The sequence below is a fragment of the Eutrigla gurnardus genome (genome assembly GCF_963514095.1).
Source record: "Eutrigla gurnardus genome assembly, chromosome: 17".
Taxonomy (NCBI): Eukaryota; Metazoa; Chordata; class Actinopteri; order Perciformes; family Triglidae; genus Eutrigla; species Eutrigla gurnardus.
In genome coordinates, this window is record NC_139928.1 from 4,392,607 (window position 1) to 4,406,022 (window position 13,416).

The following is a 13,416-nucleotide window of genomic DNA, read 5'->3' on the forward strand; positions in this document are numbered from 1 at the left end:
GGACATGTGTGATAGCTCTGTTACTGAAATGTAGTTTCACTTGTGACCGCAGCCACTCCATGACTGCACATAACAGATAGATGGCTTTGAATGTCGATCACTTGTGTCTAAACTTGTGCCACGAGGAGGCGGCCGCAGCACAGGTAGGCGGCTGCGACGCTGCCGTGTGAATGCAGGCACTCCACCACCGCAAGTGAGAGATGGATGCCTTTCAATGTCAATCACTTGTGTCTCAACTTGTGCCAAGAGAAGGTGGCTGCAGCACGGTCAGCGTCCACGACACTGCCCTGTGACCGCAGGCAGTCCACGACCGCATATGAGCGAGGGCCCGTCACGACACTGCTATGCAGTTTTAATTGGAATTGTGTTGCTAAATGTGTGTGGACAGTGATAATAATTGAATGGTATTTTTTGTAAAAAACAGCAAACGGTCAAACAGGAAGGAGGAGCTGCTGGACCTGAAGCCGTCAGTAAACCAGCTGCTTATAAAACCAACATAGGGAGAAGTGGACAATGTGATTGACAATGTGCGTCAATCATCGGCTGTCAATCATCAGCAGCGTTATAATGACGTAGCTTAGTGAAAGTCCAGTCGGATTCTCTGAGCACCGCGGCCGTCTTTTCCTAAATCCTTTTGAGTTCTCCTATGGCCTTTCCTTAACCCTGTGACGTTTTCTCCAGAGGTCAAGGAATAGGAGTTAGGACCTTATTTTTTGACTATTCAAATGCACCCTTGGTGTTTGCAGACCTGAAGCTGACATGGTTGTTTAAAGCATAAACCTAAAGGCTAGATGACTCACCCATGCTGCCGGCCAATGGAGATCCACGTTGCCACATGGCGGCCATCTTACTACAAGCAGCACGCCCACTCGTGACATGACTGTCTATGGTGCAGGGCCGGTTTTTGCTATGGGCAATGTGGGCGACCGCCCAGGGCGCAATCTATGTGAGGGCGCACGAGCGAGCGCCCTCCAAAAAAAAATAAAAAAAAATAAAAATAAAAAAAAAATAAAAAAAATAAAAAAATAAAAAAAACTGTCGCCATATCTCTATACTACCGCCGCTCATTTCCATGTCAAAGTTGGTGGAGTGGGCGCTTGGGCGCCCTCACGTCAACTTGCTGCTGAGAGTCAGAGGTTTGTTCATACAGGTTATGTGTGTGTGTCAGAAGAGGCAAGAGGGAGGGGGGCGGCGGGGGATCAACTTGCGACTGCAGAGGTCGGCAAGAGGGAGGGGGGCGGGGGATAGACTGATCCTAGGCCACCACACAACACAAACTGCTGCCAAATAAATTGTATTTCATTCCTAAAATTAACATAGACCCATATACCTACATGTAATTAATTGGGTTATGTGAAAAATATTAAAAAAAAAAAAAAAATCTGTGTCAATCTCCGTGAATTTATTTACGTGATGTCACGTGACTCCGGTTGATTGACGGGCGAACGGACGGTGTTGGCAAAAGGTCATGCAAAAGTTAATGATGTCGAGTCTTCATCTTCATCATGGATAAAGGTAAAAGACCAAAGAAGCCATCAGGTGCCCAGTTCAGAAAAAGAAGAAAAGAAGAAGAGGAGAAACGGGCAAAAGATAAAGGTATGCAGATTTCTAGTGTGACGTGAGGGACAGGCTATAGGCTATTTATTAGCCTCTTGCTAATATGTTGCTATTAGCCACAGAAGACAACTGTGTCGCTGAAATTGGTTTTTAGTTTTGCTAACTATTAGAATTGAGGCATCATGTCATGCAACTTATTTCACCCATAGGCAACCTAGTCTAGTTTGTGTTTGCAACACAAGTGCATATTCACACAGACGTCCTCCTGACTGTTTATTGCTATACACTATGCTAACTTAAAGCAGTACTAAAGAACTTTCAGTTTTGGTTGAGTTTGGCGGCGCCTGTGGACCAAAGCGGTAGTGTTTTGCCTGAAGGAAGACTCCATTTCCCATGAACACTAGCGTGAAGCCCTGTAAATATCCTGCATTAAAATTAACAGAAGACATCAAAACTAAGTTTCTGTTTCCAGTGGATCATTTCAAAGTGAAAACACAAACATAATCCATTGCTAAAGTGCCGTTTTGCCTGTTCCCTCCTTGTTGTGACTCGCAAAAGTGAAAGTGAAACTTTATGGAGCTAGAACAGTCTCATAATTCATAAATGCACACAGAAATTCATAAATGCACAAAAAAGATTTACAAATGTATTTGGGGATTTGTATATACATGTGACTCAAAACACAAATACATTTTCAATGCACACACAAATATGTTTCATTTCATATGTAAGTAAAAAATATTCACATATAAAAAACAAGATTCATAAACATATTTCCAATGCACACACAAATCCCCAAAAAAATCACAAATACATGAATGTTAAAGTATTTGCAATCTTCATCAAATACGCATTTGGGGCTTGTTACATTCATATATGAACTGTTGGACCTGTATTTACAAAGTGCTTTTAATTTGTAAACCTCCCTGCATTTGTGTGTGAAACTTTTGAGACTCCCCTGACGTGACTCTGATCCACAAATGCGTTTTTTCTAAGAGGAGGTTGTCTGTAGCCAATCAGATGTCTCCCTCCTTTACAGCCAATCACGTGAGTGCGTTGCGTTGGAGGGATATGGGTGCTAGAGCCAGAATCGACCTTATTTCTGTTCCTACCATGCTCCTCAAAGTTGCTTAGTGCCAGAGAAAGAGATACAGACTGTTAATGCCAGTTGTAAACAGGGTGAAAAACCCAGGGTGAAAAATCTGCTACAGTCTGAGCACTGAATTCAGATTATGTTAATTATCTGCTGTTTCTCTATGAACAAAACTGGTGTGTTATCATAACTGGAACTATTCAGAGATGGTATTAGGATGATGCAAAACAAAACTCGTAGTAAAATACAATATAGTTTACTGCACAAATCTTTTTTTAATGCTCCACAGAGTAGTTTTATTTGTTGTTGTTTTTTTTAGATTCTTCAGGGATTTTTCAAGCATGGTTATTAGATCCTGTGGAATCCTTGTGCAATTTACATTGGTGTTTATATACTGCATTTATTTATCTTGTTTTTTCTCTGTTCTTGTTACCTTTTTGTATTTAAGATGATATATATTAAAATAATACAAATAATATAATATATTGTTGTGTTGGTGTCAGGGTTTGGGGGTAAGTTTTTTTTTTTTTTTTTTTTTTTTGGCGACGAGGTGGGGGGGGGGGGGGGGGCGTTGCAAGGGATGGTTCGCCCAGGGCGTAAATCCAGCCAGGACCGCCTCTGCTATGTACTATTGAAATAACCATAGCTTGCTCAATTTTCAACTGATTTTCAAACGGTTTGGTTTGTTATGAACTTCAGAGATGAAGTTATGATACTGCATACTTTCCTCGAAAAGAAGCTACAATTTCAACATGTCCGAGCATCCTGAATCATAGCAACGTTAACGTTTGTAATAAACCACGCCGTTGTACATCTGTCAAGATTTCAGCGAGTTAAGAGTATTTTTTGTTTGTGCAGATCACTCATCTTACAACAGCTAACATAACGTACCAGAATAGTTGACTGTGGCAAGATGGCCGCCGGTGAACTACGCTGGAGGCTCTGCCTTGTGCCATCTACTTATATCCATCCATCCATCTATTGTCTACCGCTTATCCTCTATTCAGGGTCATGGGGGGGCTGGAGCCAATCCCAGCTGTCATTGGGCGAAGGCAGGGTACATCTGGACAGGTCGCCAGTCCATCGCAGGGCCAACATGTAGAGACAAACAACCATTTACGGGCAATTTAGAGTCACCAATTAACCTATCCCCCATCCTGCATGTCTTTGGACTGTGGGAGGAGGCCGGAGAACCCGGAGAGAACCCACGCTTACACGGGGAGAACATGCAAACTCCACACAGAAGAAGCCTGGGCCGACCCCGGAATCGAACCCGGGATCCTCTCACTGTGAGGCGACAGTGCTACCCACTACACCACCGTGCAGCCGCCATCTGCTTATATCTATGTTGTAAAGAGTTGAGAAATCTCAATCTTTGTTCAAACTTGTTTGAAGAGATTCAAATGTACTTTTTCTAATGTATCATGTGACACATTTACATTTTTTTGGGCTTTCTTATGAAAGCCCATTTCTGCCACTGTTGGAAGGAAAGTGAAACTTTTCAAAATATTGACTGAATATCTCAAAAGAATGTAGTATTACATTGTTTTGAGACGCTAAGTCATTACATTGAGAGAGTTTCTCCTTTTTTGCTAATTTAACTTATGTGTGTGTGTGTGTGTGTGTGTGAGAGAGAGAGAGAGAGAGAGAGAGAGAGAGAAAAAGCTCTTTCTTGCAAAGTAAAGCTTTGCCCTGATGGTTCTTTGTATTTGAACAGAGGGTTTGAGAACACAGAAGTGACAGAGGAAATTAGAAAATCAACAGCATTCTTTACTGAAACCACAACAGCAGGCACCTGTGGACAATCACTTTGTTAGCCACTGATTGGATGCAGGCTGCCATAAATGCCATCTCTCTGCTGCACACACACATGCAGAGCAAGTAGCTTCAGGGCAGTTGGGCTACTGTTTCTTTGACTGGGCTGTAACCATTGAAACAGAAATGGCTGGTGGAGTTCCTTTGGGGTACGTTTCTGCAACTATTCTCAGTCGTATGTGCCAACTTGTCGTCCCATTACTTCTGACCTTGACCTCTTGTTTCTCTGCAGGATCTTGCTGATTTGCCTAGTTCAAGCAGAGCATGTGTGCTGCTCATGGGCCACACAAGGTGAGCACGACCACAAATGTCTCCCCATCATTTAGTGCTGTGATGAATAAACTGTGGATTTATATTCTTGTTTCTCTTGCAGCTCAGAGACAAAACAGCAAGACGTATGTTGGCTACTTGCAACAGAACGGTGGCACCTATCCCCAGAATCAACTCCGACAGGCCTCTGTTTCTCTGGCCTCAGCCCACAGCGGTAGCCTCGGCACAAAGACTGGAGCTAGCAGTGGTTATAGCCAGGCAACTTCCAGTAGTGGCCACACACAAACTGGTTCACAGCTAGCTAAAGGGGGCTATGCTAGAGCCGGGTTGGTGCAGAGCAGCTCGGTGTCCAAACCTAATTGGCAAACGACTGAACTGAATCAGATTGGTGTGCAGAATATGCCAAGAAAGCAGTTTTCTGCCCTTTCTACTTCTATTGGTACTGGAGGTTCTCTTGGTAAATACGATAAAAATCTGAGTAGCAAGAAGAGCACGTGGTCAGTAAAGCAGGGTACACCACGTACGAGCAAACATCTGTCCAGCACGTCTAAATCTCTTCACAGTCCCAGGGAAAGCTACTCTTTCAGACCGGCCTCTTATCAGTCTGCTGCACAGACTGCTCCAGCTGCTGCTAAAACACCAGCCCTCAATGGGCCAAGGAGTGATTCCACCGCTATGAAGTCTTCCAGCCAGTTTAGCTCCAACAAAATCCCTGTACGGACGAGGACCTCAGCCAGTGCTGCTGGTAGACGAGCGTCTTCAGGTCAGAGGTCTGCAGCATCTCAACCTTCCCGTTTCTCACCTCTCCAAACTGAGAGTAGAAATAACCCCAGCAGGAGTCGTGTTGGAAAGCCATACCAAAGCAAACCGTTTCCTGTGAATGCAGGGAATGCCCAAGGAAGCTACAATCCTGCCATGACCTCAAGACAGGCAAGCTATAGCCCCTCTCTTCCAGGGTCCAACCAACACGGTGCTCCGACTGGCTCCCAGAATCCCAAGAAGGCCCCAACCAGAACCTACAACATCCCTCAACGCTTTGGTGGCTATGCTATCAGACGGCTGAGGGGCCCTGCTGACCAGATGGCTGTTGAGAAGCCAAAGCAGACCTACGTGGCTCCCCAGAGGCAGTCTGCGCCGCAGGCCTACGTGGCTCCCCAGAGGCAGTCTGCGCCGCAGGCCTACGTGGCTCCCCAGTCTGCATCTTACAAACCAGAGGGCCAGAGTGTTCATCCGCAGAGCAAATGGATTAAGATCAGGCCTCATCCGGGACAGTAGCAGGTGAGTACTAGTATTTCTTGCTGTCCTTTTTATTTCATTAACTGTTTCTAACGGATATTCCTCTTTTTGGTCCTGCAGGTGCCCTGTGATGAGTTTAAATAAAGTTGTTATAATAAATTATCAATTTGTTGTCTTCACTTCCCCTTCAACCTGTGGTCACTGGCCAGCCTTTTATTGCTGTAGGCTTGGTGCCATCTAGTGTGTAGAAGATGTATTGCAATGGATTTTTAACCAGTGTCCTGTGAAGTCATAGTGAAATGGAGAGAAGTGATTGTCTCCCGGAATTTAACTGGTTTAGAGCGGCAAGGTGTAGGGTTGGTGTTCCCGTTAAAGAACACAGATACAGATGTCCTGGTTTACGTCGGTTTATTTAGCTGTGGTCTGTAATAACAATACAAAGTAACAATTAGTACACTATACATGATACACAAACATAATGAGATGACTAAGGTTACAAAGGACTGTATTTAGTGGCATTTACACAGCAATTAAACAGAGGTACAGGTGAATGATGGGGAAGGCAAAGGCAATTGCATCTATCCACTGCTGTATCGAGAGAACGCTAACATTCGCCGCACAGCAATTCACACGCAGGGACGGTGTGTTCAATAGCGTCAGAACGGCTATGGTGCGTTCAAGAGCATGGGACATGGAATCTAACCGATAAACAAGTCATTACTGAATGGAACACAGTTCAATAACAAGTTAACAAACATTAACAGCATGGGCTTTCTAACACTGAAGTTTTAAAGCAAATGTTTATTTCATAATTGTACAAAGAGTGTATGCAATTTAAAATATCAGACTGATGAGACTGGTTTAATGTATGATATGAAACTACTGGAGGTCACTACAGCTCTGTAAATGAGTACACTGTCGTGTGGTTTGGTGTTTGCAGACCTGAAGCTGACACGATGGTTTAAATACAGGAGCTGAGAAATCACAATCGTTGACATGTTCAAACGTGTTTGAAGTGATTCAAATGCACTTCATTTTTTTTTTTTTTAAATGTGTTTATCATGTGAGACATTTACATTTTGCTGTGCTTTGTTATGGAAGCCCGTTTCTGCTACTGCTGTTGGAAAGAGAGAAACGTTCTCAAAATATTGATATTGATTGGTATCTCAATGAAGTATACATTTTTGAGACTTTCAAAGTTTTTACTTTGAATTTCTTTTTGCGCTATTTCTCAATATTGAGTTTTGTTTGACTGTGGCAGAAATTGGCATCAATATGGTTCATTGTAACGAAGATCCCTGTTTTGATAAATATCTACGGCATACACTGTGTAAGGAATAATCCCCGATGGGGGCTAAGTGTAGTGGAGACTGTACTCTGACTAGTTGTCCTGTCGAATCCATTTCTGTATGTCTCGCGTTTTTAATATTTTCAAATGTGTGATCTGACAGGATCCAACCATTTGTATTGGGACACTTCTATTTATTTTTTTTATTTGATTTTAGGAATTGATACATTTGAGAGTCCCAACAGATGAGGATTGATTGGATAAATGGGACTTAAACCAGCTTATTGCAGTTCCTTTAGATGCCAATACATTTTTCTAGTGGTAAATGGTCCTCATTTATATAGCGCTTTTATCCAAAGTGCTTTACAGTAATGACTGACATTCACGCACACGTTTACACACTGATGGCGGAGTCGACCACACAGGGCGACTGCCAGCTCATCAGGAGCAATTAGGGTGAGGTGTCTTGCTCAGGGACACCAGGCACTCAACTAGGAGGAGCCGGGGATCGAACTGGCAATCTTGCGGTTGTTGCCCAACAGCGGGTTGGGTTAGGGTCAGGCTACCTCCTGTGCTAAACACTCCTACAGTGCACAAAATACCTTTTTCAGAAGAGGTTTAATTACAGGGACTTTAAAGGACTGTGGCACACAGCCTGTTATGATACATTGATCATAACTAAGGGTAAGACTTCTTTGAGCAGCAGTTGGTATCGGATCTAGGAGCAAGGTTGATGGTTTAGATGAAGATATGTTTGACGTTAGTGGGTTAAGGTTGATTGGAGAAAAACAGTCTAAATATATATCAGGTCTAAATGCTAAGATTAAAGATTCTTGAGTTTGAGGGTAAAGTTGTTCTGGTTGAAGGCAGGAAGTGAGTAAATCTGTCTTTGATAGCTAAATGTAATCAAAGAAGTGTATGGAATACATGGCTCAGTGGAGCTGTGACTGTCAGCCTGGCTACAGTGCTGAAAATAAATGTTTTATTTTCCTCTATTACAGATGAGTAACGGGCTGCTCTGGCATTATGTTTTAAGATCTAGTCTTGCCAGACTCGGCTGGATTCTCCTAGTTTGGTGGAGAACCAGATGATTTCAAGATAACGCAATTTCTTTGTTTTAATTTGAGAGTTTATAAATCAAATTAAGTGAAACTTTATGATTCAGACAAAGACATGTATTTGTAGGGGGATGAGCTGCAAGAAAATACACAAAAGCAGTTCTAAAAATATGCATTTGTAAAAAGGAACACTACTTTAGATTTCTGGTTTCTGGTTTCCCATGAGGTTTCGTGTCTTCTTCTCTGGTCTGAAGGACCCACATCCTGTCATCCACGTCATCTCGTCCACTTCCTGTCTTGTTAAAGTGGGCTAAGAGTGTCTCTGAATGCAGGAGCCAAAGGTGGAGTGGGGTTTTGGTCGTATTCCTTCTTCCCTCCTGAGCTCGTTACCACAGCGAGTTATCAGGAAGTCAGCCAGCCCTCTTCTGTCACAGTTCATTATCCTGGATTACAGGCGGACACTAAGTGAGGGAGAGAGAGAGCAGAGGAGATGTAAGCATGCGTCATATTTTGTTCTCCAGGAAGAAAACGTTTTTGGATTTTGATATTAAAACACAAAGATATGGCATATGTTGTAAAATAGATCCATGATATGACTATATAAAAGGGTTACAAAAAAAGGAATTTTACATTTTAGCTTGACATTAAACATCCGTGCAATCAAGGTTTTTCAATCTACAGCAGCAGATTAATATACCTTAAATGGAGTCCAGACAAGGCTGCGTTCACAATCTCACAGAAAACGACGAAGCGAAGCGAAGTGAGGGAGCTCCCTGGCGCAGAATGGTTTGTTAATAAAATTGTAAAAAAGTGATATAGAAGCAGTAGATAACAGTGTTGCCTTTGTTTTCTGGGACAAAGAAGACAAAGTTGATGACTTTATGACATTATTTTTACACTAATTGTTTGGTTTTGTCCAAACAAAAACAAAAATAAGATAAAGTATTTGTTATAAATCAAAACTTGCATCCACACAAATGTATTATGGTGACTCATGTATCATTTCATAGAAGAAGAGAGAGAAGCGCTTGTCCATACAGTCACACACACACACACACACACACACACACACACACACACACACACACACACACACACACACACACACACACACACACACACACACACACACACACACACACACATACCTGATCCCTGACACAACTTTTACTATAACAGTTCTAAATACATTTAAAGTGTATTTTCTAAATACTGATACTAATACTAATACTTTAAATACATAATATTCTATAAAAGTAAAAGTATGATGTCACCTGGCTAGAAACCTGTTGCATCAATTACTAAAAAAGGACGCGGGCCGAGGTGAGGTGAGGCTTAATCTGAAAGTCCCCATTAGAGGAGGCCACCAAACATCTCCGATGATCTCAGCACGATGCACGCGGCCAACGCTGGATTGTCAGGATATTCAGCCAATGAGGACGAGACTGGCAGCTTACAGCTTCAGTGGAGTAACGAGGCTGCATTACCTGAGCCTGAGCAGGGAGGTTAACGTTTCCCAAGTCCTTCTCACATCTTAAGCAGGCAAACAGCCAAATGGCAAGCCGTCGCCGAGACGACTGAGCTCACAGAACAATTTCAGTTTTCTCTCTGAACGCGTCAGATGTTTTAAGTCCTGAGCACAAACACACAACACAAGAACTCATTATTTGCAACCGTTTGGATATCTTACAGAAGAAGTTATCCAAATCAGAAAGGAGTTTATTATAAAAAAAACATTTATAAAGTTTTAATACGTTTTTTGAAGTTTACGTATCTGCACATTTGAACACCATATTCCCTTTTTCAGAAGCCAGGACGAGCCCGTATCCCGTTACTTAGAAAGAAACCAGGAATACGTCTGCATGTACTCACGTTATGTCGGTTATCGAGTGGACGCGGCTTCAGCCAAGTGACCTAACCAAAACACAAACAAAGGCTGCAGAGAAAGCATCGACGTAGAAACACTATTGAGGACAGTGTTATCAAAGTAGACCAGATGTCGGTTGAGTAGGTCGTTTGGAAAAACCACAGAAACTTTGACTTTGAACGCATCACTGAACCGAAAAAAAGTCCCGCCCCTTTCGTTCAGACCTCCATTCAAAGCCGCTCCCCCAGAACGCCAAACGAGTGTTTGAGATCGGCAGAGTGCAATCAGGAAGTAAGTATTGACAGACGGATAGGCCGTCCAAATATTTCTCTGGCCTGACTTTTTTGATTGGACGAAGTTTTAAAGTCCTGCCTTGGCCACAGATGACATTTTTAAATAGTTTTTGTGTCAGAGTATTTTTATCTATTCATTGCTATCAGCATGTAACGTGGATTTCAAGTTATATAGCAGAACATGTTTCTGAATAGAATCACTTACTCAACCTTTAAGTTGTCAAATGGCAGTAAATGTCCTGTTTAATAGTTTCCAGTCGCTCTCATATCCAGTATAACAAGCAGTAAGCGGTTATCATATACATGACTAATAATGTTAATAACCCAATTTTTCTCTGTGCTCGTGTAAACATTTTATTCTGAATATGATCATAACTGGGATAATCCTCTGGTGATTGGTGTCCGTGTGAGCACAGTCACTGACTTCTGTTTTTAACACGGGATGTGAACAGCGGTCTCCTGGGTGGAGTCTGTTTTTTTTTTAATATTATGAAACGATCTTTAAAAATTGTATTACGACAGATCCAAAAGAAAAGTGACTATTGCTCTAAAATTCATCAGACGGACACAAACACAACTCAAAAAATAACGGTAACTTCATAATCTGATGTCAGGTGTCACGTTGTGTCTCCCACTATGAACCAAATATCCAGCCTGGTCTCCTCAAAATGTCATTGAAATGAAACTGGATTCCATCAGATTTCCTCCAGGATCACGGTTCTTTTGTGACATCTTGCGGATGCAAGGGTCACTTGGAGGCCGCTCGTGTGTCTCATGTGAAATAAAGCGTATCAACATTGACTTATTTTAATTTCAGTCTGCAGTATCTTCAGCAAAACCGTGACGTTTTACTAAAATTATTTGAGTGGTTTTGTTGCCTCTCGCGTTTTTTTGTTTGTTTATAACATATGCAGCTAGGTAACTGTATATAGTTTTATTAAATTTACTTTTTGGTTAAATGAACCGTGTTACAAGTTTTCAGCTTTTAGCTTAAAATAATGATCATTAAACATCAGTGATTTGTGTGATATCCTAAAACATACAAGATCCCGCCTTTATGTTTTCTCCTTAAGAGCTGACAGGACCAACATGGCACTCAAACTGTTCCTTTTGTTAGTAGAGGGTAAAGTGTTTCGAGCTGTAATGTGTTCTTCAAAGTCGGCTCATAAATTGTGAAAATGTAAAACCAACTGAGCTGAGAATAAAGCCCTGGACATGCGTATTCAGTCTCTCAGTTAATCAAAGGTGTCTTATGAATTAAACCAATTAGAGTCATTGCTCATAACCTGTATAATCCAGGTGTGGCTGCAACATTTAATCATCTGTTTCTTCAAACTGGACAAGTGAGCATTTTTCTGCAGTGAAAAAGTTGTTTTTAAAAGCTGAAAGCCAACAAAATGGATTCAAACAGAACATTGTATTCATTTTTGGACTAAAGAATGGAAGCAAAGTGAGCCGGTGATTTTTTTTATTCACTTGATATTGTATTGTGTTGTATTTATTTAAACAGGGGGCATGCACAATACAACATTATCCTTATATAAGGAGGATGCATTACAGCAGATTTCAGCAAACCTGCTATTGTCCACCTGTCGTCCCCGGTCCGGGTGGATGATGTCATCGCTTGTCATCATCGCTGTTTACAAACTATATTGACGGGGGCAAATAAAATTGATGATGATGCAGATGTAATGAATAGCACAAAGTTTAATCACCATGTGGAATTCCCAAACACTCAATGTATTCCTGGGAGAAGAAGAAAAGAAAATCTTCCCTGAAGCCACAAGTCAGATTACAAGCTGTCAGAAGAGGGGCGGTCCAGAGGAGATCATCTCAACACCTGATCTACGTCCTGTCATGGATCCATTCTGGAGAAGAGATGATTTCCAAAGTACAGATGAGTTATAAAAGGAAAGCTGTGATGCATCAGGTCCCACTGTCTCTTTTGTCACATTTCTCACACACTAATGTTTTTTGGTTTTTTTTGAGGAAGAACTCTACGTTTGACTCTTGATCCACTGGTCGTCCCTGCCTCTGCTGTGTGTGTCAGGTGTGACGCATGTTTAGCCTGACCTGCTCTAATTCCCTAACGAGATTGCCCGTCCCCGGATATCCCATTAGTCCCTGATTACTGGGCTCAGCTCATTAGCTCTGACAAACCAATTCTCCCGTGTCAACCTCCGCCCCAGACTACCCGTCCGCGCTCCCGCGTCCTGACAGAAACCATGCACTGCAATGCCAGGGACCGGGAGTCCAGCGTCCCCCTCTGCTACTGTAGGACACCAGGACATGTTCATCAAGCACTCCAGAGGAATGAAACGTCTTAATGTATGAATCGGAAGGTTGCAAAATGATTTCAGGTGCTTCCTTGGTTAAGGCTCATTTAGCATTTCTACTTTGTTCCGGCCTTTAGTTTTCTGTCATTAAAGTCATTCAAACTGATCACTTGTTGCATAAAACCACAGCATATTCTTTTGTTTCTATTTAATTACATGCATGTGTCGGTTGCCTAATTGCCTCATGTTTATGTGCAGCAGTGCGATTTGTTTTTGCAAACCTATACGATCTTTTTTTTCTCTCCCGTCTCATATTCTCACATTTCATCCCTTTCTCCGTCCTGCCCTCTTCTTTTATTTCTTCACCTGCTCTGGTCTTTTGACCTCATAACCTCATTTTCTACCTCCAATCGGTTTACCTGCCTCCTCTCGCCATGCTCCCCCCCCTCTCTCTCTGTCTCTCTCTCTCTTTCTCTCTCCCCCCCCTCTCTCTCTTTCTCTCTCCCTCCCTATCTCTCTTCTCCCCTCTCTCTCTCCCCTCTCTCTCTCTCCTCTCTCTCTCTCCTCTCTCTCTTTCTCTCTCTCTGCCTCCTTGCCTCTCTATTTCCATCTTTGAGCTTTATCCCTTCATCCCTTATCTCCTTCATCCCCTCCAATCCTCAT

General features: G+C 42.3%; 1 protein-coding gene across 1 annotated transcript; it reads left to right on the forward strand.

Annotated features, from left to right (window-relative positions):
• Window positions 1-4,566: 4,566 nt before the first annotated feature.
• Window positions 4,567-6,010, forward strand: LOC311027455 (uncharacterized protein; the record flags this gene model as incomplete). Its single annotated transcript, XM_084031480.1, has 3 exons — window positions 4,567-4,614; window positions 4,698-4,756; window positions 4,839-6,010. The coding sequence occupies exons 1-3, from the start codon at window positions 4,592-4,594 to the stop codon at window positions 6,008-6,010; spliced, it is 1,254 nt and encodes a 417-aa protein (XP_083887606.1). The 5' UTR covers window positions 4,567-4,591.
• Between the last annotated feature and the right edge of the window lie 7,406 nt (window positions 6,011-13,416).